Below are 22112 nucleotides of genomic sequence, written 5' to 3' on the forward strand. Positions count from 1 at the left end.
GAACTCAAACGCACATTTCACATGTATTCAGAGCTGCAATTGCTGCAGAGTCTTAAAAGAAAAAATAATAATTTGGAAAATATCCCTATACTTAAAATTAATTCTTTTTTTGTTTATTTGAAAATATTAATTGTTTCCCAAATCATCGTTACTATAGCAGTATTCTCTCACACAAAACATTTGCCAAAAAATCTGGCCTATGTAGCTGTAGTAAAACTGGAATAAGTCAGGCTGTACAGGACGTGTTTGCCTGCACAAGAAAATACTGTTAATAATAAGCACCGGCACACATCAGCCCTCAGCCTGGGTAATGATTTAAGTAAAACACCGTGAGGTGTTCTATCCAAACCATCATAAAAGTAAGACGATTCAAATCAAAATTCACATTTTAATTACAAGTATTGTACTGGTATACAGAACGTACAAAGGGGTGTAGCTTATAGGTACTTCCTATTTTTTACAGCTTTCAGATTGGAGCACATTGTGCATTATCGCGCCATACAATACAGCAAATGGCATAGGCGACTGCTGCAGCAGTGGCCAGTTCAATTGATAGCCAACAGGAATCGGCCAGCCTCTAGGTTTTCAGCATCAATGGCTAATTCAGTCAGTAGCCAGGAAGAATTTGCCAGCCTCTAGGTTGTCAGCATCAGTGCTGGTTCAGTCGGTGGCCAGGAAGAATTGGCCGGCCTCTAGTTTTTCAGCATCAATGGCTTATTCAGTTTGTAGCCATGAAGAATTGGCCGGCCTCTAGGTTGTCAGCATGCTAATTCAGTCGGTAGCCAGGAAGAATTGGCCAGCTTCTAGGTTTTCGGCATCAATGGCTTATTTAGTTGGTAGCCAGGAAGAATTGGCTGGCCTCTAGGTTGTCAGCACCAATGGCTAATTCAGTCGGTAGCCAGCAGGTATTCGTCAGCCTCTAGGTTGTCAGCATCAATTCAGCAGGGATTGGCCAGCCTCTAGGTGATCAGTGGCAGTGGGCAGTTCAGTCGGTAGCCAGCAGGTATTCGTCAGCCTTTAGGTTGTCAGCATCTGTGGCCGGTTCAGTCGGTAGTGGGCAGTTCAGTCGCAGGAATTCAGCGGCGGCATGGTCATTTGATTATAAGAGCCGGCACACGGAGACGCCCCATTAATGTAATGTAATGATGACAGATGCGTCTGGCTCAGCTGATAGAGTGCCGGCCGTAAACAGCTCGTTGCACATAGTTGTAATCTTTAAAATGATTGTGCTGTGATGGAGGAACAAAAGCGACTACATATTTCAGTTGACACTCAGGATTTTATAATTTTTAATTGTAATTAACAGATTGCGTTGTAACTGGAGGTGTTCCGCCCACTCGTGGTAATTTTTGAAACTTGAATGCCCAATATTGTGTTTTTTTTTGCTATTTATAATTTCTTTTACAGGCGTTCTTGTGACGTCAATATCATCACCACAACTTGTTTACCGTTCCAGACGCAGGTGTTTTTAGGTGCGAATAATATTTCACCCGGCGACTGGCTTTGTAAATATTTTAATTTCGTTTTAGAAAATAGGGTTATCGAACAGTTTTAGTCTTTTTTGCCGCCTGGTAACAGATTGATGCATTTTTCAACTGGTAAATATTATGATTGGGAAAAAGGGGGTCATCAAGGTGTTTACTTCAAGTTATTGACACAGTGGGTGGCAACAACTTAATCTAGTTGTATGATATGATGTTCGATACACAGGCATTGGGGGAATTTTTATTAAGGTGTGATGTGCAATGGTGTTTTTCAATACAGCGACCCTTCTACACTGGTTCACAACCAAGTCGAGCGTTATACCCAAATTACTTACATCTGGCTCCTGTAAATAAAATAACCAATGCAATTTATGCTCCCAGTAGTGAAAACGTCTCTATTAAAGATTTTAATTGTTGATATCTTAGGATACTTTGTTAAAACATCGTCTTTCGAGGTCAAGAGTTTTATGAATCTTTTGGTTCTGGACACAGAATTGCACAATTTATTGGGAAACAAATGGGGACGTTTTCGTTCGCCACACCGAAACACTCTCAAACGAGATTCCCATTCGAGAAAGCCGGTAATATAATGGACTTGAATCTACTTTTTGCAATTCGTATCGTTCCTTACATCCATAATAAATCGATAGCTTAGAAATAAATTTGACTTATTTTTAAGGTATTGATTTATTTTGTTTTTAAGGAACGATATGTATTGCAACTAGTAGATTCATGAAGATGTTGTGAATTTGAATGTTAAAGAATTTGTTTGGGCGTGCTTAGTTAGGAACTCACAAAAATTTCAGCAATTTTGCAGGCGCATTTGTTATTTGACAGTCCCTATTCCTTCGGCCGGGAGGGTGACCATTTTCTAGGATAAGCATGGAGGGTAATTAGTCTCACGGTAAATGAAGAAAAATGAGAATTTTTCAAAACAAGTATTGAATACTTGGGGTACTTTATTTCAAAGGAAGGTTTTAGACCATCGAAAAGTAAAGTTAAAGCAATAATGGAGTCTAGTAGTCATTGTAATATTAACCAGTTGAGAAGTTTCTTAGGTTTAGTTAACTATTATAGAAATTTTATTCAGAATATATCTAGTTTGTTAGGACCTCTATATAAATTATTAAAAAAAGATTCGGAGTGGATTTGGTCAAAGGACTGTGAAAATGCAGTTTTAGAACTTAAAAAAGAAATTTCTTCTGATTGGTGTTAGTACATTTTGATCCACGTATTCCAGTAAAATTGGTAACGGATGCATCCTTAGAGGGATTGGGTGCGACAATTTTACATACTTATTCAAATGGTAGTAGTAGACCTATAGCGTTTGCATCAAGGAAATTGACAGACACAGAAAGTAAATATAGCATTTTAGATTTAGAAGCAACAGCGATAGTGTTTGCATTAAAAAAATTCTTTGTATATTTATACGGTAGGAAATTCAAATTAGAATGCGACAATTAAACTTTAGTATGAATTTTGTCAGAAAAGAAGGGCATTCATGTGTTGAGTGCAAATAGATTGCAACGTTACAGTTTAATTTTGGCGGGGTTTAACTATGAAATTGAATACGTAGCATCAGAAAAAAATTGTTCAGATTTTTTATCAAGATAACCAATAGAAGAGACAAATAAATCGGAGGATTTATATATTGAGAAGCTGAGTTCTATTAATTTTCAGGATGTTGAAAAAGAGTTGTTATTTTATGTTTGTGATAACTCTCAGTTTCCATTAAATGTTGATAATTTAAAGGAAACCACTATTAAAGATGACGTATCATCATTGGTAAAACAATATTTACGGCAGGTTTGGCCAAGGGAAATTCCAAAAGATAGTGAGTTATGGGCTTTTTGGAAAATTAGAGATGAGTTGTCTTTAGTAGAAGATTGTATTTTTTGGGGACATAAAGCCTTCATTCCAAATGCTATGAGAGGGGATTTGTTAAATATGTTACATCGTTCACATTTAGGTATAGCTAAAACTAAAGGGTTAGCAAGAAGGTATTTCTGGTGGCCAAAAATGGGCAAAGATATAGAAAATTTAGTTAGATCATGTAAAGAGTGTCTGGAAAATCAGGCGAATCCACCAAAAACACCTTTACAACATTGGCCGATTGAGGAAAAGCCGTGGACAAGAATACATTTTGATTTTTTTGGTCCGATGGCTAATTCCAATTTTTTGATTATAGTAGATGCAAGTACCATGTGGATAGAATGCATTAATTTAAAACAAGCTAATACGGATAATACTTTAAGGGAATTAAAGACGATGTTTTCTCAATTTGGTACTGTAGAAACTATTGTATCGGATAACGGGTCTGTTTTCTGTTCAGAAGAATTTAAGCGTTTTTGTAAAGATAGAAAAATCCAGCACATCACTTCTCCTGTGAATCATCCGCAAAGTAATAGGTTAGCTGAAAATGGAGTTAAAACGTGTAAAATTTTTTTAAAAAAGATTTTACATAATGGTGGGTTACCGAGAGACTTCGATGATAGGTTAACCAAATTCCTAATTGATTATAGGAATACCCCAAATATCACGACTGGTGTAGAGCCAGCGGTGGCTATGTTAGGACGACGGTTAAGGTCCGTGTTTGATTTCATTTCTCCAGCGATTGCGGAAAGGAGGGGGGAGAGGTGTATGTCGGATAAAGTAAAGAGTAAAATATTAGTTAGTAGAGAAAATCAGAAAAAGAGTTATAAATCTAAGAAAAGAAATATGAATATATATGTGGTGGGGGAAAAGGTGATGACAAAGGATTATAGAGGAAAAAAAGGTTGGGTGGTAGGTATCATTAAGAAAAGAATTGGATTTAATACCTACTTAATTTATATAAAAGACACAGGGCAAATTTGGAAAAGACATCAGGATCAACTGACACCAATGAGTGTAAGGTGGAATTCCAAAGAGCGTGTAAGAGTGTTTAGTGACGATCTAGGCTCTGATATGAGAGTATCAGACCTAGACCTTTCCCATTATTTTCGGAAAGGGTCTAATGGGTCTTCTCCTTTGTTCCAGGAACCACCGTGGCAGTCTCCTTGGACTGGAAGGATGCGTCAAAGAAAAACCTAAAGTGTAACTTTTTTTTTTTTTTTTTTTTATTAGTAAAAAAAAGATACATGATTTACATTACACAATATTGAATATAGTACAGTTATTAATTACATAATATATGTATTTGATGTACCCCCATAAATAAGCAGGGCTTGTGTGTATGGGGGTGTTGTTATATTGGTTTATATTTGATATGATTCAGTTCAACTGTTCGGAATACTTTTTAAGGTGGCTTTTGAATTCGTTTATATTTGTATTCATGTTTCTAATTTTTTCTGGTAATGAGTTAAAAAATTTAACTCCGAGATATTCATGGTTGAACTGTCCTATTGTTTTTTTACATTTAGGAGTAGGAAGTATGGACGTTTGTCTAAGATTTCTGTTATTTTTAAAGGGTGCAATTTTATTTTGAATATTGTTTTTATAAATTTGTAATGTTGCATGGTAGAAGTATAATGCACTTAATTTTCTGACCTTAAATTGTTTGAATAAAAGTTCGGACGAATATGAATAGGGTTTTTTTAATATGGTTTTTATTATTAGTTTTTGTGATACGTAAATTGTTTGTGTTTGATTTTTATATGTACATTTTTATATGTAACATCCTTTTGATAATGTATTATTATTATTATTCTGATATATATGATATCTATAAAATTTATGTTGTAAACAGGATCGGGTGAGTTGTAAGCCTGGTAGGAGTTCTCCTCTTAAGTGGGGGAGATTGTGGTACTCTGTACCTACCTACGGACCGCGGGGAGCGCCTCAGCGGTAGTCTGTTGTTCATTCCGTATTCTGTAGGCTCACAGATAACAGTATAATAAACGATCTCTGTAAATACTTAACCTGCCTTACGTTATTGAAGACCAACCCTGAATCCAAGTTCCTGATGTGAATCTCCATGATACTACAGATACGAACAGAAATTTAATTTTAATTTACTCAAGTAATTTAATTAATTCGAAGAAATTTCATTTAAACAGCAGTAAAATAAATTATAAATTAATTTAGTAAACTTAAATAATTTTCTAGCTATTATATGGCTTGTCTGAATTGTTTCAATTGTTAAGGAACCTACAAAAAGTAAATTCCCTGTGCACCACAATGAATGCGCTGCAATACCGTAGTGAACTCTACTTTTCAGCGCAGGGTCTTCGATTTTTGTCGATTCCATGCGCTTACCGAGCCGGTGGGACAACGTGCTAAGGGTTAGTTGCAAGTACTGTATGGGTAATTGTATTTTTGGCAAGGCGTCATATTTGGTGACTGGCAAGATCAAAGATCCAGATTTATTTCCACGTCAATTCGCAATTCAATACAGCCGACGCATTCCTTTAATATTATATGATTTAAATGCAGTTCTATATGAAAATGTTATTTAATGTGTAAACAAGGTGAGAATTGTATTTTAAAACCAAACAAACTTCTTTGTGTTGGTATTTTTTTAATCATTGGTTTTATTAAACAGTGCAGTCATATTTTTTGACTGTAACATGTATTGAAATTTCACATTGCTTATTAGCAGTTGGCTTTTCTGACACAGCTGATCAAAGGCGGGATATCGCAGGAGCAGCTGACGCAATTATCGTCCCCTTGAACGGTGTCGCCAATGTTCAGCAAATTATCTCCATAATTGCATTTTGGCCCTGCTTTTCTGCTGTTACCTCCCGGTTTACTGGTAATCTTATCTGTAGAGGAAGCTGAAAAATCACAAAAAAAACAATACTAATTTTGAGGTTTGCTCACGCTTATATAACCCGACACAATACCTACATTGAAAACACTAGGGTAAGAATACTCTCCATGTGAAAAACGCCTAAACTTATTATATTTCATAAAACTATAAAGACATATATTAAGTAACAAACAAATTTGATAACAACAAAGGATCCAAATGCAGTTATAAAGATAATTTTATCGTAGTTGAAAATATAATAAAAAATAAATAAAAATTTGGGTTAAACTACTATTTTGTTAGTGGCCTCAATTACTATCAAAGTCAAATTTTAGTTGACTTATATGGAAATACTACTTACCACATTTCCAATCGTACGGACAGCAATTCTGTCCTTCGTAATAAACTGTGCCACATTTATCGAAGGCAGGATTGGAGCCATAGAGTCCAATTCCACAGCCAATCTCCTCGCAATAAGGTGACTTAATGGTGCCGTCAAAATCCTTAGTGCAAACGCATCGCTTGCAGGATCCTGATGGATAAAATCTCTGGCCTTCTTTATAGTCTTTCGACTCCCATGTGCATGTCTTCAGGGCAGCAATTGCTTCTGGGTCTAAAGAGTGAAAAATGTTTTGATGAATCTTCAACTGTATTCAATTCTCAATGGTATGAGAGAGTCTTTTTTGTTTTTATTACGTAAAAATGAATAGCTTTCAACACCATGGAACGAAACAACGGATTCTTTTTTTATAATTATTCCTATTCTATCCCATCATTTAGTAACTCAATCTTTAAAAGTTGAAAACTGAAAATGAGGTTAAAATTTAAAAAGTATCAGGCAACTTTTAGGCCCTCAAGTAAACTACATCTCAACAAGGTAAGCCTCTATACATTAACAGCCTAGTCAGTATACATGTCGAAAGAAGACGGACCTACAATATAATAATTTAAAAATAATAAAAATTATTAATAAAATTAAAAATAAATACAAACCACAAATTTCATTTTCATAACAGCAGCTCTCTAGTTTGTATTGTAGAATACAGTTATCGGGATATCCGGAAACGTATCGCCGAAAGCAGTCGATTTGAGTACACATCAAATTAGCCCTGCAAATCGAAATCCCATTTTAGTTTGACCAACAACATTATTTTTTAAATAAGTAAATTTTTTTCAAAAATCCCCTTACTTTCCTTCCCACGTGTAACAGAGGCAGCTTACCGCACAGTTGTCTGTTGTGAGGTTGCTAGGAACTTCATCGCTTGCATTAAAAACACGACCACTGTAATAAGAACAAACATTAAAAAAGTGTATACTTCCGAATGTATTCGTTTCATCGGCAATTTTGAAAGCCTCAATGATAAATAGATCAAATGATATCAACTCCAGTTAGGTAATTTCTTTTAATTTGGAGCCTAAAGTACTTACGTCAATAAGCTTTTGATGATAATAAGCATAAGCAACACTAAGGACGACGCGGGACAACATCCAACACTTCTTGGCACCCGACTTTGAGTACTAAGCGGTAATTAGTAATTTCCCCATTAGTTAGAAAATCATTTTTCGTGTAGTGGATGAGATTTGATGGAGTTATTCATCGTTTTAAAAGCTTCAGTAATCACTTGATTTAGCACACGACGTATTTGTTCACATTCACAAAATTCAAAAAACCTAGTGACGTATTATGAGAGAGAGAGAGAGAGAGAGAGCAATTTTAAAATTGGGTGTATGGTCTACAACAAGGTATCTGTATATTAAAGTATTATACAGTATCATATATACAACAAATAATTATTTTTCAAAGTTTCTATGACCCTTCAAGGCTTTCCTAAACGTTGGCTTGAGAAAAAGGAAGTAGAACAGCCCTGCAACTACTCAAAAATCAACCAAAGGTCAAAATAAGGTAATCTTACTTCAGATAGCATTTATCAGGACTGGGAGGATTCTTGATGAAAGGGCAATCGTATTTTTTAATACAATGTCCTTTGTAAATTGGTTTACATCCAAGCTCAGTATAAAGTCTGAAAATCGGACCCGTTTCATGTATACATTTCTGATCGGCTCCTGCAAGAATACTCATTTTAACCTTCAAGTACCTAAATAAGCATTTTATTTTTATAAACAACTGCTCCCAACAGTTTGGAGTCAGTGAGACTGTGGCATCCCCAATCGGGGTGTGTTGTGAGGCTGAAGGTTGCGGGGAGGGGAAGGTGATAGGGAAGGGAAGTACCTGGCTGTTTAGATCTGGTCTCCTGGAGTATCTTCCACTCGTTGAACGTGCCTAAAATACACTATATATAAAAGAGTAAATGATGAAATAACACAAATTAATCAAATAAAATTTAGTCGAGAGCCTTACCCCTTAACCGCGGAGGCCATCAAATTACAATGATATTGCAATTATTGATTTATATTCCGTTTAATAACTAATCTGTAAATTTCACTTTTTAACAAAGTAAATAATGCGGGGGTAAATTATTGTAAAATCCACACTGCATAGATTATTAATAATTTGTGCTGCACAAATCTAATGTGTATCTGAAAATGCGGGGGTAAACCAAAGTAAAAAAAATACCCTGAATAGCTTATTAATAATTTGTGCTGCACAAATGTACTAATGTTATTATTTTTATTGATTTGAACGTGCTGAATTTATGAATTTTTATGGAGATAAACTTTTGATTTGGCGCAACTTAGCAACACGAAACCTAAACAAATATTTGCTCATTTCATTTAGAGACAAGTAAAGCATTATTATTCGTTTAATCGAACATCCCTCTAATAAATTAATTAAATGAGCATGTTTGACACTCTTCTTACCCAAAACCACAGATATCGTCGCCAAAATCACAAAATTAATAGGACAATGATAACACATGTTCACCGTCATGAAAACATACGACGTTTTCAACTAAAGGTATAATATTTTCTGGCTAGACCAAACACCAGTTTGCAATGCCAAGCAAGTGAAAAAGGCACTTAAAATATTATGTATCTGCGTCGCGCTTCGCTTAACATCCTTCTTTTAACACATTATCAGATGTTGCTATCTGCAGTTCAGCTATGTCATTGCGGTATTTGTTTGTCTTTATCTTAAGGTGACACAATACCCTGATAACGGGGATTTAACTCGACGCTCACATTTTAATTATTTCTGATGTACGTATTACTAAAATCTTAAATGTTCTGTAAGGATTTTCAGGGATGTAAGTTATTTATATTTAAGATTATTAAAAATATGGCCTTACCAATAAATATCTTATGTAAAACGGTTTGCAAAATTTTATAAAACGTTTTTCAACTATAAGATGAGCGGGAAGCACCAGATTTTATTTTTGTATTAGTAACTTCCCGAGGAATCCCTCTAGAAAAAAAAAATGTTTTGTTAATGTATTCATAAGAATTAATTAAAATATACCACTCGAAAATATCCAATTTCTGTCCCTCTAAAGCAAACTCCCGCCGTACGTTTCTTCAATACCCTGGGGCGCACGTAACTGTATTCGTCCTCAAGTACTTACACCGTTATTTCTAATTCAGTCACGGCTACAGATTCAGCCGGAAAGGTCGTGTAACTCCCGGCCCGACTGTCTAGTGATTTCTTTTACGTATGTTTATATTTAATCAATCGATTAAATCTTTTAGTGAAATTTTCTGTTTTTTTATAATTTGACTTCTTCCACAAATAAGTAAAGGTTTTTTGTATGTTTCACCAACATAAAAGAATACATTATTTCTTAGAAATAATTTGTATTTTGAATGTGCACAGTGGTCACGTTTCAGAGAAATTTGGACATTGATAAAAAAATATGAAAACAGTTTATTTTGTATAATTTTTTTTAACTCTTGAGTTTCTTTATTTTAATAGTTAAATATTACCTTAAATATATTTTTTAATTAAAATTTTCCCCTCTTATGTGTGATTGTTATTTGTAATTGTCACGTGTAAAAAATATGATAACTTATAACGTTTTGTTCATGAAAAAGTATTTAAATTTGATTATTATAAATAATGTACATATTTTCTTTTTATATATAAATTTCGTTATTTGGCTGTAAGTCACGCAAATTTTTGGGTACTGAAAAATTGAAACTGATTGCGAAGAATTCAGAAATGCTATAAAATATCTACCTGTCTATACCTAATATAATATTATAACAAAAAAATCTTTAGTTTAAATTGCGAAATTGGAACTAATTTGTCAAGCATTCACACCGGTCTGCACAAGAATAAGATATTACACAAAGTGACCGGTACAAAATTTTATAAATTGGATACTTTTGTCAATAAAACAATAATTATATACAGATCACCCGATTAAACCATTCCAGACTTCTTTTTATGGGGTTTTTTGAAGTCGCGGGTTTACGTCAATAAACCTTAGTCTCTTGAAGCCCTTAAGGAGAATATTCGCCAGGAATGCGAGAACCTGTCGCCTGGAGTTCTGGCAAGAGTGTTGAAAAATGCCATAAAACGGGTCCGTACGGTCATCAACTCTGGCGGCGGCCACTTGGCCGATACCATTTTCTCGACTTGATGAAATAAATTCTAATGGATTAATTAAACAAATTTCACAAGCAGTACAAAGTTTATCATTAAAAAAAATTACAGCAAAAGAACATCGGGTGATTACTTGTGCCCCACTCTGTACATATATTGTAGCCAAAATTACTACGTAGGGCGTTATTATAGAAAGATCATGAGGTGATGTGGTAACATAGTGTAGTAAATAAAAGAAAGGAGGAACTGATTCCAAAATACAACATTTATTTCTACATCTTTTAAATAACATAAGAACTCTTTAATCAATAGCAAATATCTCAGGCGTGTGCATCAACCGAAGGTTTGAATGCACGATTGGAAATTTAAAGTCACATTGAGAGTGACAAAAGGATGGTGACATTTAAAATTTAACTAACCTGATAAATGGTAATAAAGGGCGCCAAGCAGTGCCATCGGCAAAGCTAATATTTTATGTGTAGAACGATGGATGACCAAGGCAAAAATAGCTAATCTGCGTCGTCATCAAAACTCGTAATATGTCGTGTCGGCCCATGAGGTGGCTAGTGTCTTCCCTGTCACAACGCTCCGGTACCGCCACCTGTAGAATACTGACGCGTCGAGGTGGCCGTGCTGACCGCAAGCCCGTCTCTCGTTGTGGCGGAGTTGCCATGTGGTAAAGCAGCTGTAAATCAGAGATGGAACTGATTGTTGCTATGACTCTGTAGCGGGCAGGAAATAACTGCTACAATATACGCACTCGATAAACTTCCAGCGATTCCTGAGCTTATTCAATTTGATTCAAGTCAATTAATTATATTTTTTCCACTTCAAAAGAAAAACAAGGCATTGGACGGTGAAGGTCTGGGCGGGCATCACCGAAGATCAAGAACTTGTACCTATTAACTTCCACCTATGTATTGTAAGTTCCTACCATACTACAATGAGTTTTTGAACCATCGGTATTGCGCTAGTAAAAAAAAATAACAACAAAAAAGGATTTGTGATTTATGATTATTTGTGATCTCTTACATGCTGCAGATGATTATATACTGAACGTAGATACCACGGATTTCAAAACACCATGCAAATTATGCAATTCATTAAATAATGCCAGCAATAATGATAGTTATTATTATCATTTGAAATTTAAACTTATGAAACTTGTCCGTGTGAAATCAAACCATGTCACACTGTGCGATATTTAAGTCGGCGCGGTGCGTAAATGAAATGTTTCGGTCTCTATCTCCGCCCACATGAAGGGCGTCAACTCTTAAACGACGCTTGGAAACATCCATAACTGATATTTTTTTGAAGTCTTAACTCGCTTTAAACATTTTGTCAAGTGACCGACTCTGTATTCTATGGAATAAATTTAAAGAAAATATTGCTGAAGACATTTTGATTCGGCGACAGCGAGAGTTAATATCAGATAACGTTCAATATGATCAAAACATCTTTGACGAAGCGTTATTTTAATTAAAGAAAGTAGGAAAACTAGTAGAATTACTTTCTGGCAAATCAATTAAGGATTTTGGACTGCCGATGCCAGTTGATATAACCAACTCGGATTTCACCAGTGCCGAATACACAAGAGAAACGTCCTCTAATAAATCGAAACTGTTACAAGTTGTAGCAGAAGATGAATATCGACCAAAAAAAGTACACCATGCGTTATTAACATCGATCGATGGGAACCAAGAAATTTTTTTTTTCCTTGATTTTCCCTTTAGCCAAAGTAAGATCTAGTGGTAAAATTGCATTAGCCATCGCATCATCGGAAATTGCGGTTACACTTTCTGAAAGAGGCCGAACCGCACACGCGATATTCAAACTCCCGCTAAAAATCGCTACTGATGATACTGACAGTATCAGTTACACAGCAATACTGAAGAATTCATTCGCGACTGCTCATTAGGGTTCAGCTATAAGTGAAACCACTATTTAGATTAATCCTTACTACGAATCGGTATAGGTTATAAATACCAAAAATATTCTATGGATAAATTGAAGCTTTTTGTATCGCTTGACTTTCATGAAAAATATAAGCGTAAACTTCTTAATTGTTTTCTTTTCACGAGTTTACTATGAACTCGTATAAAAAACAACTTTAAAAAAATACTGTTTTATGGCTTACTTTATTTGCTACTATTTCACTTGATTAACTTTTATCCATTATTATTAAATTATTCACACAATAAATAAAAACCACTTTGGCGCTTACTTCTTTGACTGAAACATTGTATTGAATTCTAGTATTACTAAGGAAGCCCGCGGAGGCGGAGAGTGGCAATGAATGAAGTGGATTCTTGGAAGTGGAAATTAACCCACTGCCCGACATCCAATCGAACTAAACTCGTAGATAGACTCGTTGTCGATGATAATTCATTTAGGTGGCACAGAAGTGGACATATAAGCATTTATCTGAAATTGAATGATATTACAACAGTTAATATACGCAATAAATGTCGATCCTACCATATTGGAATTTGGCTCAGTTGTTAGCGTGATTGACTCCAGTCCCTGGGGAGGAAAATTTTAATCCTTAGTAAAATCTATATAAATTAATATATATATTTAAAAAAAAAACAAATGTATTAATGACAAAAAAAAAACTTCATTTTTTTACAGTTAAATTTTGTACTTATAAATTTTATTCTACTTTCATATTTACCTGAATGAATGATTTATTTCTAAATGCTTTCGGTTTGTATTTATAATGACTAATAATAAGTTTTTATTTGTCCATAATTGAGGATGGGGAGTAAAAACAAAAAGAAATATCCAAATGTAAGCAATCTAAAAAAACTAAAAAATATTCTCAGGAAATGTGGACTCGCGTTAAAGCAGTACAGTAGGTGTGTAATCCAATTTACGATTTTTTTTAGTTTTTAATGACTAGTTATTTAATTAGTTGAATTTTGCCGGCCACATTTGTTTATATATTGTTATTGCGCCCGCACTACGAATTTCAAGATATAAATAAAAAATTGATTCCAGAAATGCCAAGCTTAAAACACTACATACATACATACCTATTTCCGTTTCAATTTTCAACCTAATTTTAAAAAAAAATGTATAATATTGATTCCATTTTATGCTTTTGCCTGTCCAAAAGTCTGTCCTGTTCATAAGTTCAACCTTGGTAAAAAAAACATAAAAAATTACTGCTCTACGAAACTAATTCAGTGAATTTTTCATAAAAATGCACTGGAATTCACAAGAAACCACCTGGTTGTGCAATTAACTTATTTGGATTTTTGCGTCTTTATCTCGGTACCTATTAGGGTACGTATACATTAATGAACCAAAACGCGAACCGTACCACGAATTATGGGAAAGGAACGAATCAACTGCAAGCGGCGTTTCGCGCCATTTGCGGTTGCTTCGTTTCTTTCCTATAAGTTGAGGTTCAGTTCAGCAGTTCGGCTCGCGGATTTATACGTAGCATTAGAGATATTTTTTTTAGTTCTCTGTGTGACGTTTATTAATTTTCCGATTTCCCGCTTGTACTACGAATTTTTGGGATACCGTGTATAAGGTTCATTTAACTAGCCCCGTACACATAAGATTCTTTCTTGTATACTTTTATTTAATGGGTTTTCACTCAAATGACCCCCTTCCATGGACTCGAACCGCGGAGGGAAATCAAATATACAATATTCACGACTACCGGCTAGCTCAAGCAGGTTCCGTGTCTTCAGTTCGTTTGTATGGAGAGAGAACAGCCGCCTCCTATAGGTTGATAGAACATAGGGGTTTTTTGTAAATAAAACAATCTATTTATAGTGCTACAAAATGCCAGAAGAACTATATTACAACACTTGAATCTATGCGTAGGAAAAGCTTAAATCTCTGTGGACGGTTTAAAGAATGAAAAATGATGTTAAATTTATGAGAAGAGAGCAGAAACAGAAATAAATAGAATAAAACTGGAACGATACCGCAGGGCGATGATTTTGTAGATGTCCAAGGTGGCAGCAGCGGCAAATAATGATTCGAAATATACAAGTACTTAATTTTTGGTGGCAAACCCTTTCAAAACACTGTTTTGAAAAGCAAATCTCGATTTCCAAGCGGAGAAGCGAAACAACATGTGCTCACGAAAGCTAGAAACCATGAGAGGTCTACCCGCCTGCCCCTCTGGGGATTCGGCGGCTTAGTCCCGCCTCCCCGGTAATAGTCATACCCACTTTAAACGCAGCCACGGGGTTACCAAATGAAAGAATTTAAATATACAAAGTACTTGATTTTAAGAAAATATTGCGGGGTTGAATGTTTTAACTGTAAGAAAGTTCATTTCATAACACTACTTAATAGATTTCTTATTTGTAGAAATATCACAGCCACAATAATGAACAAAATGTATGGGAGGCAGATAGATTTAATGTGTACATGGCTTCAGATAAGAAAAATTTCCAGGAGACAGAATATTATAATATAGCGAATGGAATAGCTCTCTTTCCCATGGAATGTGATGATGATCATCAAAGTCCACCAACTTTACGATTTTTACGAAGGCTTCAGGTAGAAGTATTGTGGAAATGGGGTATTTTTTTAAGAAGCTGCAAGTAATAATAAACCGCTGCCCGATTCTCGGATGCAATATTACAAACCTAGAGATGGCGTCGTGAGTTCAATTCTTCGGCTGGCTAAGTCCTCCATCATGACATTTGTAATCCGGGAATGTTTGCCTTTGTTTTAAAAAAATATTATTATCAACACTTCCGGCGGAAAGGGTAGTTTTACCTTTACCTCAGAAGTTGAAAGAACAAAAATATTTACTGCTTTCATATTCCTCTTAATAGTTTGGGACGAAGCTACTATGTCGAAAAAGACTTCCGTAGAACCATTAGACAGAACAATGCGCGATGTGCACAGCGAAAAACCACCTAAGGGTAGATGTACAATTTTTTTCTCAGGTTTGACTGTGTCAAATCTTATCGGTTGTGACGAGAGGTACACGTTCTGATTAAATTAATGCTCCATTAAAAAGATCGTACATTTGGCCACACGTAAATAAATTGGACACTAAAACATTAAATTATGAGAATCTCATTGTCTACACTTGAAATCAGCTGCCCATTCCCAATTTTGAGCAATAACTCTGCAAAAACCCTGATTTTAAGTAGTGTTATGAAATGAACTTTCTTACAGTTAAAATATTCAACCCCGCAATATTTTCTTAAAATCAAGTACTTTGTATATTTAAATTCTCTCATTTGGTAACCCCGTGGCTGCATTTAAAGTGGGTATGACCATTATCGGGGAGGCGGGGCTAAGCCGCCGAACCCCAGAGGTGCAGGCGGGTAGACCTCTCATGGTTTCTAGCTTTCGTGAGCACAGGTTGTTTCGCTTCTCTTTTGCCGCTGCTGCCACCTTGGACGTCCACAAAATCATCGCCTTGCGGTATCGTTCCAGTTTTATTCTATTTATTTCTGTCTCTGCTCTCTTCTCATAAAAATTTATTCATTACTTAGTGTGAATGACTTTCTTGGCATTGTATGGTTCAGAATGTTTTCATAATAGGAAAAATATGATATTTCACCTTGCACAAGATTTACCCTTCCATGCAATACCATTGTTTTTATGGCCAGATTAGGTTCATTTTGGCATGATTTGAATTTTGTGTTGTCTTTCCATTTCTTCAATGAGTACTTACTTCTCCGTTTTATTTCATTTATATTCTACGTTGCATTGGAATGTATGGTAAGATCGGCACCGGTGGGTGTTTACGCTGATACATGATATATATTTTGTACGTTTCATTTTGAGTATGAATATCATGATTTCTGCTTAGGATAATCAGTAATCGACGTTAATAGATAGTTTACAATTTGCGATAACCTTAAGACTCCACTGGCATAATATTTCAAAGTGCATCACCTCTTTGAAAATAATAAGCCTGGCTGAAGAAGTATAAAATTCCCTATACCGTTTAGAAAACAGGGTTCACAGTACAAACTGATAATAATATCCAACACTGGACATTTTATAGAATTAAATGTGTCATCAAAACACTCTACAAACAAATCAGAGTTTATCATTTAACATTTTAAAATTGCTTGTTGTTAGTTTGGTAAATAGTTTTAATTGGATTTAAATAGTATAATTAACCAAGGGCCATGTCACGGAAGATCTTCAAAGTAAATTTCAGGCCCTGAAAGAATGAATTGATAGGTTTCCTGAAAATCTTTTAGTAAAATACGAATTTCAGAACACGTGTTCACAAAAGTCCTAATATTTTCGCATTTCGTCATTATAAATTATTTTATTTCCGTCTGTTTGTGCGCTTAGTTTTGCTAAACTACTCAACGGATTTTGACATAGTTTTCACGGTGACCGGATAAATCATTTATTGTTATTAAGTTTAATTTGTAGAACTCCATTTTAATTTAAATTTTTTATATATTCAATAATATTATTATTAGATTTATAAAAACAGTTTATTTTTAAACAAGTTCTGCTGTGTAATTATTCAAAATGATAATTCATCACATCTTTAAAAAATTATATAAAGTCATGGAAAGTGATGAAACTAAAACTTTATTAACTGGGTTAAGTAGGTTAGGTAAGGTTTAATTTTTTTTTGATCGTTTCTAATGACTTAATATCACTTTTAAAAAGTGTGTTGAATTGTCACTGTGTTGAGTTATCATGAAACCGTCGCCTTAGCCTGACCTTAATGATGGCAAACATCAACAATGATGTTGTATTTTATATTATTTGTTTGGTTCAATATAACATGTAATAATAAACTAAGTTTTTAATTTGATTGACTTTAAATAAATAAACATTTTATATAAAAAACAAGGAAAAAAACACACATTTTTATTAAATAAATACAAAAATTTAAGTTTATAGATATTTTAACATTTAAAAGAATATCTTAATTGATTTAACGTAATGTTTCAATATCAGTGTTATTTCAAAATATTACGAATATTTTAAGAAGATTATCCACCACATATTACGGCACATTTTTAACATTCTCAATTTCGTGAAGATTTTATAAGCCTTACATAATTTTAGAAATTAACAACAAAACTTTTATACCGGGGAAATTTTTCTTATTAGAGAAATCTTATTATTTTTTTAATGATAAACTAATCTTTATAAGACATGGTTTTTATGCATAACACAAAGGATAACAAATTATTATAAGCAATTAGTCGCTTGAAATATCCAAACAAATTTAAAATATCTCCGGAGTAAAAATAAATGTTGCCGACGGGAATTGAACCCGCACCTTCTGATGTTCGATCGGGTGCTCTGAGACCACTGAGCTACGTCGGGTTATTTCCAACACGTTAAATAATTCAATATGTACTAGTACTTGTGATGAAATAGACTTTCCCCAAAATAAAATGTATTATAGAAAAGCTAAACCTCAATTACGTAGAAATCATTACACTAGAGACACCTAGCGAATACTATTGGACTAACTACAGGAAACTGTAATTAGAAAAAGGGGCGTTTTTGTGGGATGTAATTATCGAGATTAATACGAAAATCTAAATAAATTCACATGAAGACTCCATTGATCGAAAACTTGCGGTGTAAGGAACGAGGAGAGATTGATAAAAATGACAAAAAAGGATTGATTGTAATTTAAAATCGAATAAAGTATCATAGACTGTTATCTGGGAAGAGCAAGAGACTAATTAATAAGTGAAATTGACGCGTGAGAGTGAAATAGACTCAGGAGAGCCTGAAAAAACTGTGTTGGGAGGTGAAAACAAAACAAAACAAAGTGATTTATTTGGAGTTTGGGATGATGTGGGGAAATTACACTTACAGATAAATAAGAAACACGCACAATCGATATGCAAATTTGAGAAGTTCGTCCTAGACTATTATCAGGCAAGGGGCCAAAAGTTGTGGATCGGAGACCGTGAATACAATGGCTTGATTCATAAATATGTATATTTACATTGAAATAAACAATTCAACCCACGGTCGTTATGAAGACGATTAAGAGGAATAGGGCAATTAAAATTACATATCATCTATACGACTGTTTAGATTATCGATAATACATTAAAATTAATTACAGACACCAAAATACAATAATATATCAGAGTACATGAGAGATCGGTAAACAAATAAGGTAATAAACTATATTTTAATTGCTTATTACGGGAGAGAGAGATAAAATTTGGGCGTATTTAGAAAACGTGGAAAGAGCACTGCCCTTTTACAGAGTCAGATTAGAAAATGAAGCCGGGAAAAGTGCTTTAAAGATTTAGAAAAACTTAAAATAAAAATTTAATGAATGAAAAAGAAGAAAAGAACACGATAAGAAAACTGAGAGAAATGATATTGAAACACACAGGATATTGAATTTTAACAATGAGTACACAAATTTCGCATAAGGGTATAAATGAAAACATTTAAGCTCTGTTTTCCAAGTGAAATTTAAATATAAAGCTTAGTTTTGGAAGAAAGAACGCATGCAGACTGACAGATTGGCAAGAACTTGAATATACACGAGAATAACAGTACTATGAAATTGATTTCAGATAGATACAACAAAAATACTATATTGGGAAGGTTTTCACACATCATATGAGCATGGAAACGAATTTAAAGAAACATAGTAACCAGAGGAAGATAGAAAATGAACATAAACACCAACAAACATGATTGGATTGAGGGAATCCAGTGCGAACATAAACTTACCTGCTAAAACAAGAACAATAGTAATTGAATTATGAAACACAATCCCGAAAAGAACAAAAATTAGTGATAAAATTCTTTAAGGAATAAAGAAATAGATAAGAAACGTTGAATATGAAATGTGCATGGGAGATGCTGTAACGGACTGGTAATATTCCCAGAAAATAAACGAAACTAAGCACAGCTAGAAAAACACATTTAACCTTACGACGAACTCTATGAAAATAATTAAAGGATACTGATCCAGCCCTGCAACTACAAAAACAAGGACAAGAAATTTAGGGCGTTGTCGGATTTCGACTATGTCGTCCAAATAAGTGACAAGATTTAAATATCCGAAACTAGTAGCAGATATGTTCAAATTTACGAGTTGATTGGTGATCAAGTTGTCTGAAGGGTGCGATCGACTTGAGCCATTTTGGTATTGAAAACAGTATAAAAACAAGTGCAGGGCTCATTTCAGGATAGTTTGTCGATAGTTTTTCGAGAGTTTTGACGAATCCAAAAAGAAGGTGCAGAAAACGCGAGGTTACATCGGGTCTTGTAATTAAAACAAGTCTCTGGACTTAGGAAATTTTGTGGATTTTCTACAAGTGACCGGTCAGTGGTTGAGTGGTCATAGCGCTTGGGTCTCACCCGAGCGTCGCGTGTTCGATTCCTCGGCTGGCTAAGTCCTCCATCACAACACAAGCAACATTTTCGGCTTTCTGTGGTGGTAGTAGGAGATTTTCAAACATTGTTGGGTTATTCGTAACCGGAGAATGTTTGTCTTTTTTTTAAAAATTAAAATTTAAAAAAAATATTAAATTCAGTGTTAAAATCTCTTTGAAAAATCCCACCAGTGTAATTTTAATAAGTCAGTCTTTAATTTAATTAACCAGTGAAAATAAAATAGAGCTTAAATTCAGTGGTTTTCTATAAAAGTTAGAAGTGTAAATTCAGTGGTAAAATAAATCTCTTTGAAAAAATTTCATCAGTATAAATTTTAATACGTCAGTTTTAAATGAATTAATCGGTGTTAATAAAATAGAGTTTAAGTTCAGTGGATTCCTATTTAAGTGTTAAGTGAGTGGTGAATTATTTAAATTTTAAATAATTATTTCATTCAAAGTGAAAAACATTTGAATTCACTTTAAGTGTTTCATCGGAAATCTAAAGTGAACGTGATTGCGAATTGATACTTAAAAATAGATTATAATTTAGTACCAATTTTGTTTAAAAATATTAATAGTAAATACTTACATCTTAGTTTAAAGGAAAAAAAAATAAATTAAACAGTTCGAAAAGGGAATAATAATAAATACTTATACCTTTGTTTTAAAAAAATTTAGATAGTTCGAAAAATAATAACAATGATTGGATTTGATTTAATTTAATCGCTTTGTGGTTTTATTGTTCACTTAAAATAAGTGCGAAGAAAATTCAGCGAGTACTTTAAAAGTTAAAATAATAAAAGTAAATATTATCTCTTTGCTTAAAAACAATAGTAAAAATTAAAAATAAAGAACTCATCGGATACTTTAAAGTTTAAGTTTAAAAATAAAATAAATTTTATCTCTTTGTCTTAAAATAATGATTTGGAAAAAAAAATAACAATAATCATTCTCCTTTGTTTCAAAATAAAAGGAGTAATAATAATACGACTAGTTTAAATTTTGTCTAAATAATAATATTAAATAATTTATCTTTGTTTGCGATATCTTCCGGAAAATAATCTCAGTCCTTACGTCAACCAACATTTACGAAAATTAAATCAATACTTTAAAGCCGCGGTCAAATTGGAAAAAATGGGTGGTCGCGATTAAAAATTAATTAGGCTACATTCTAAAGTAGGTAGGATTTGGAACTTTGATCGCAAAATTCGTTGTTTACCCGAATGGATTATTTGCACGAAAAATCAGAGTAGGTGAGTAAAAAAAAAACAAAATATAAAAAAATTACAAAAATCTAAAAGGCTGCGTTCCAGAAAGACGAAAAGGGAGAATTCAACAAGTCAATAATATAATATTTAACAAGTAATAATAATATAATATTTAACAAGTCTTATAATATTTGTATGAAACCGGTCCAGTCTCTGGTTGCGAAAATTTCAGCAAACTAGATCCATCCCAAGAATTAGGTACATATGATACCTATTACATGGTATAACTTTCTACCACTTCACATATAAAGATGTATATATCACGAGTACCTATTTCCACATTCGTGTCAAAAACAAATACCTATACCCAAATTAGGTGAAACTTTCATGAACTTAGTAATATCTCTAATACCTTTTCACAATGGTCCATCATAAATAAATACTTATTATCACACTCGTGTCAAGCACAACTACCTACTTCAAATACCTATTATCACATTTGTGTCAAACACAAATTGTTTAAAATTGAATAGTGCAGTTTTTATCTAGGACTCACACCTCTCCAAGTAGATAAAATTGAATTGTATGTAACCAAGATAATTAGTTGTAAAAATTATACATAGATGTCGGTAGGTGCAAACTCCCAAGTAGATTATAAAAGATTTGATTTTCATTGTACCTTCTTCTTTTTCGCTAACGCTTTTAATAAGTAAAGACAACCTCCTTGGTCTGTCTTGGGTAGTTTGGATCTCCTGATATTCACAATGTAATTGGGAATAGAGCAAATAAAAGTCAAGAGTCCTTTTAAAGTTTCTGATGTGTTATCATTTACAAGTTCCTTCCAATCAAAACTTAACA

At 33.8% G+C, this 22112-nt stretch overlaps 1 protein-coding gene across 1 annotated transcript; it reads right to left on the reverse strand.

Annotated features, from left to right (window-relative positions):
* Positions 1–5962: 5962 nt before the first annotated feature.
* On the reverse strand, positions 5963–9423 carry LOC149418085 (uncharacterized). Its single transcript, XM_089639651.1, has 6 exons — positions 9034–9423; positions 8127–8277; positions 7403–7495; positions 7207–7322; positions 6575–6826; positions 5963–6238 (listed from the first exon to the last, which is right to left on the reverse strand). The coding sequence occupies exons 1-6, from the start codon at positions 9101–9103 to the stop codon at positions 6057–6059; spliced, it is 864 nt and encodes a 287-aa protein (XP_089495777.1). The 5' UTR covers positions 9104–9423; the 3' UTR covers positions 5963–6056.
* Between the last annotated feature and the right edge of the window lie 12689 nt (positions 9424–22112).

This window comes from Hesperophylax consimilis, chromosome 14 (genome assembly GCF_061612785.1).
Source record: "Hesperophylax consimilis isolate HC1 chromosome 14, BYU_Hcon_1.0, whole genome shotgun sequence".
In the NCBI taxonomy this organism is placed as follows: domain Eukaryota; kingdom Metazoa; phylum Arthropoda; class Insecta; order Trichoptera; family Limnephilidae; genus Hesperophylax; species Hesperophylax consimilis.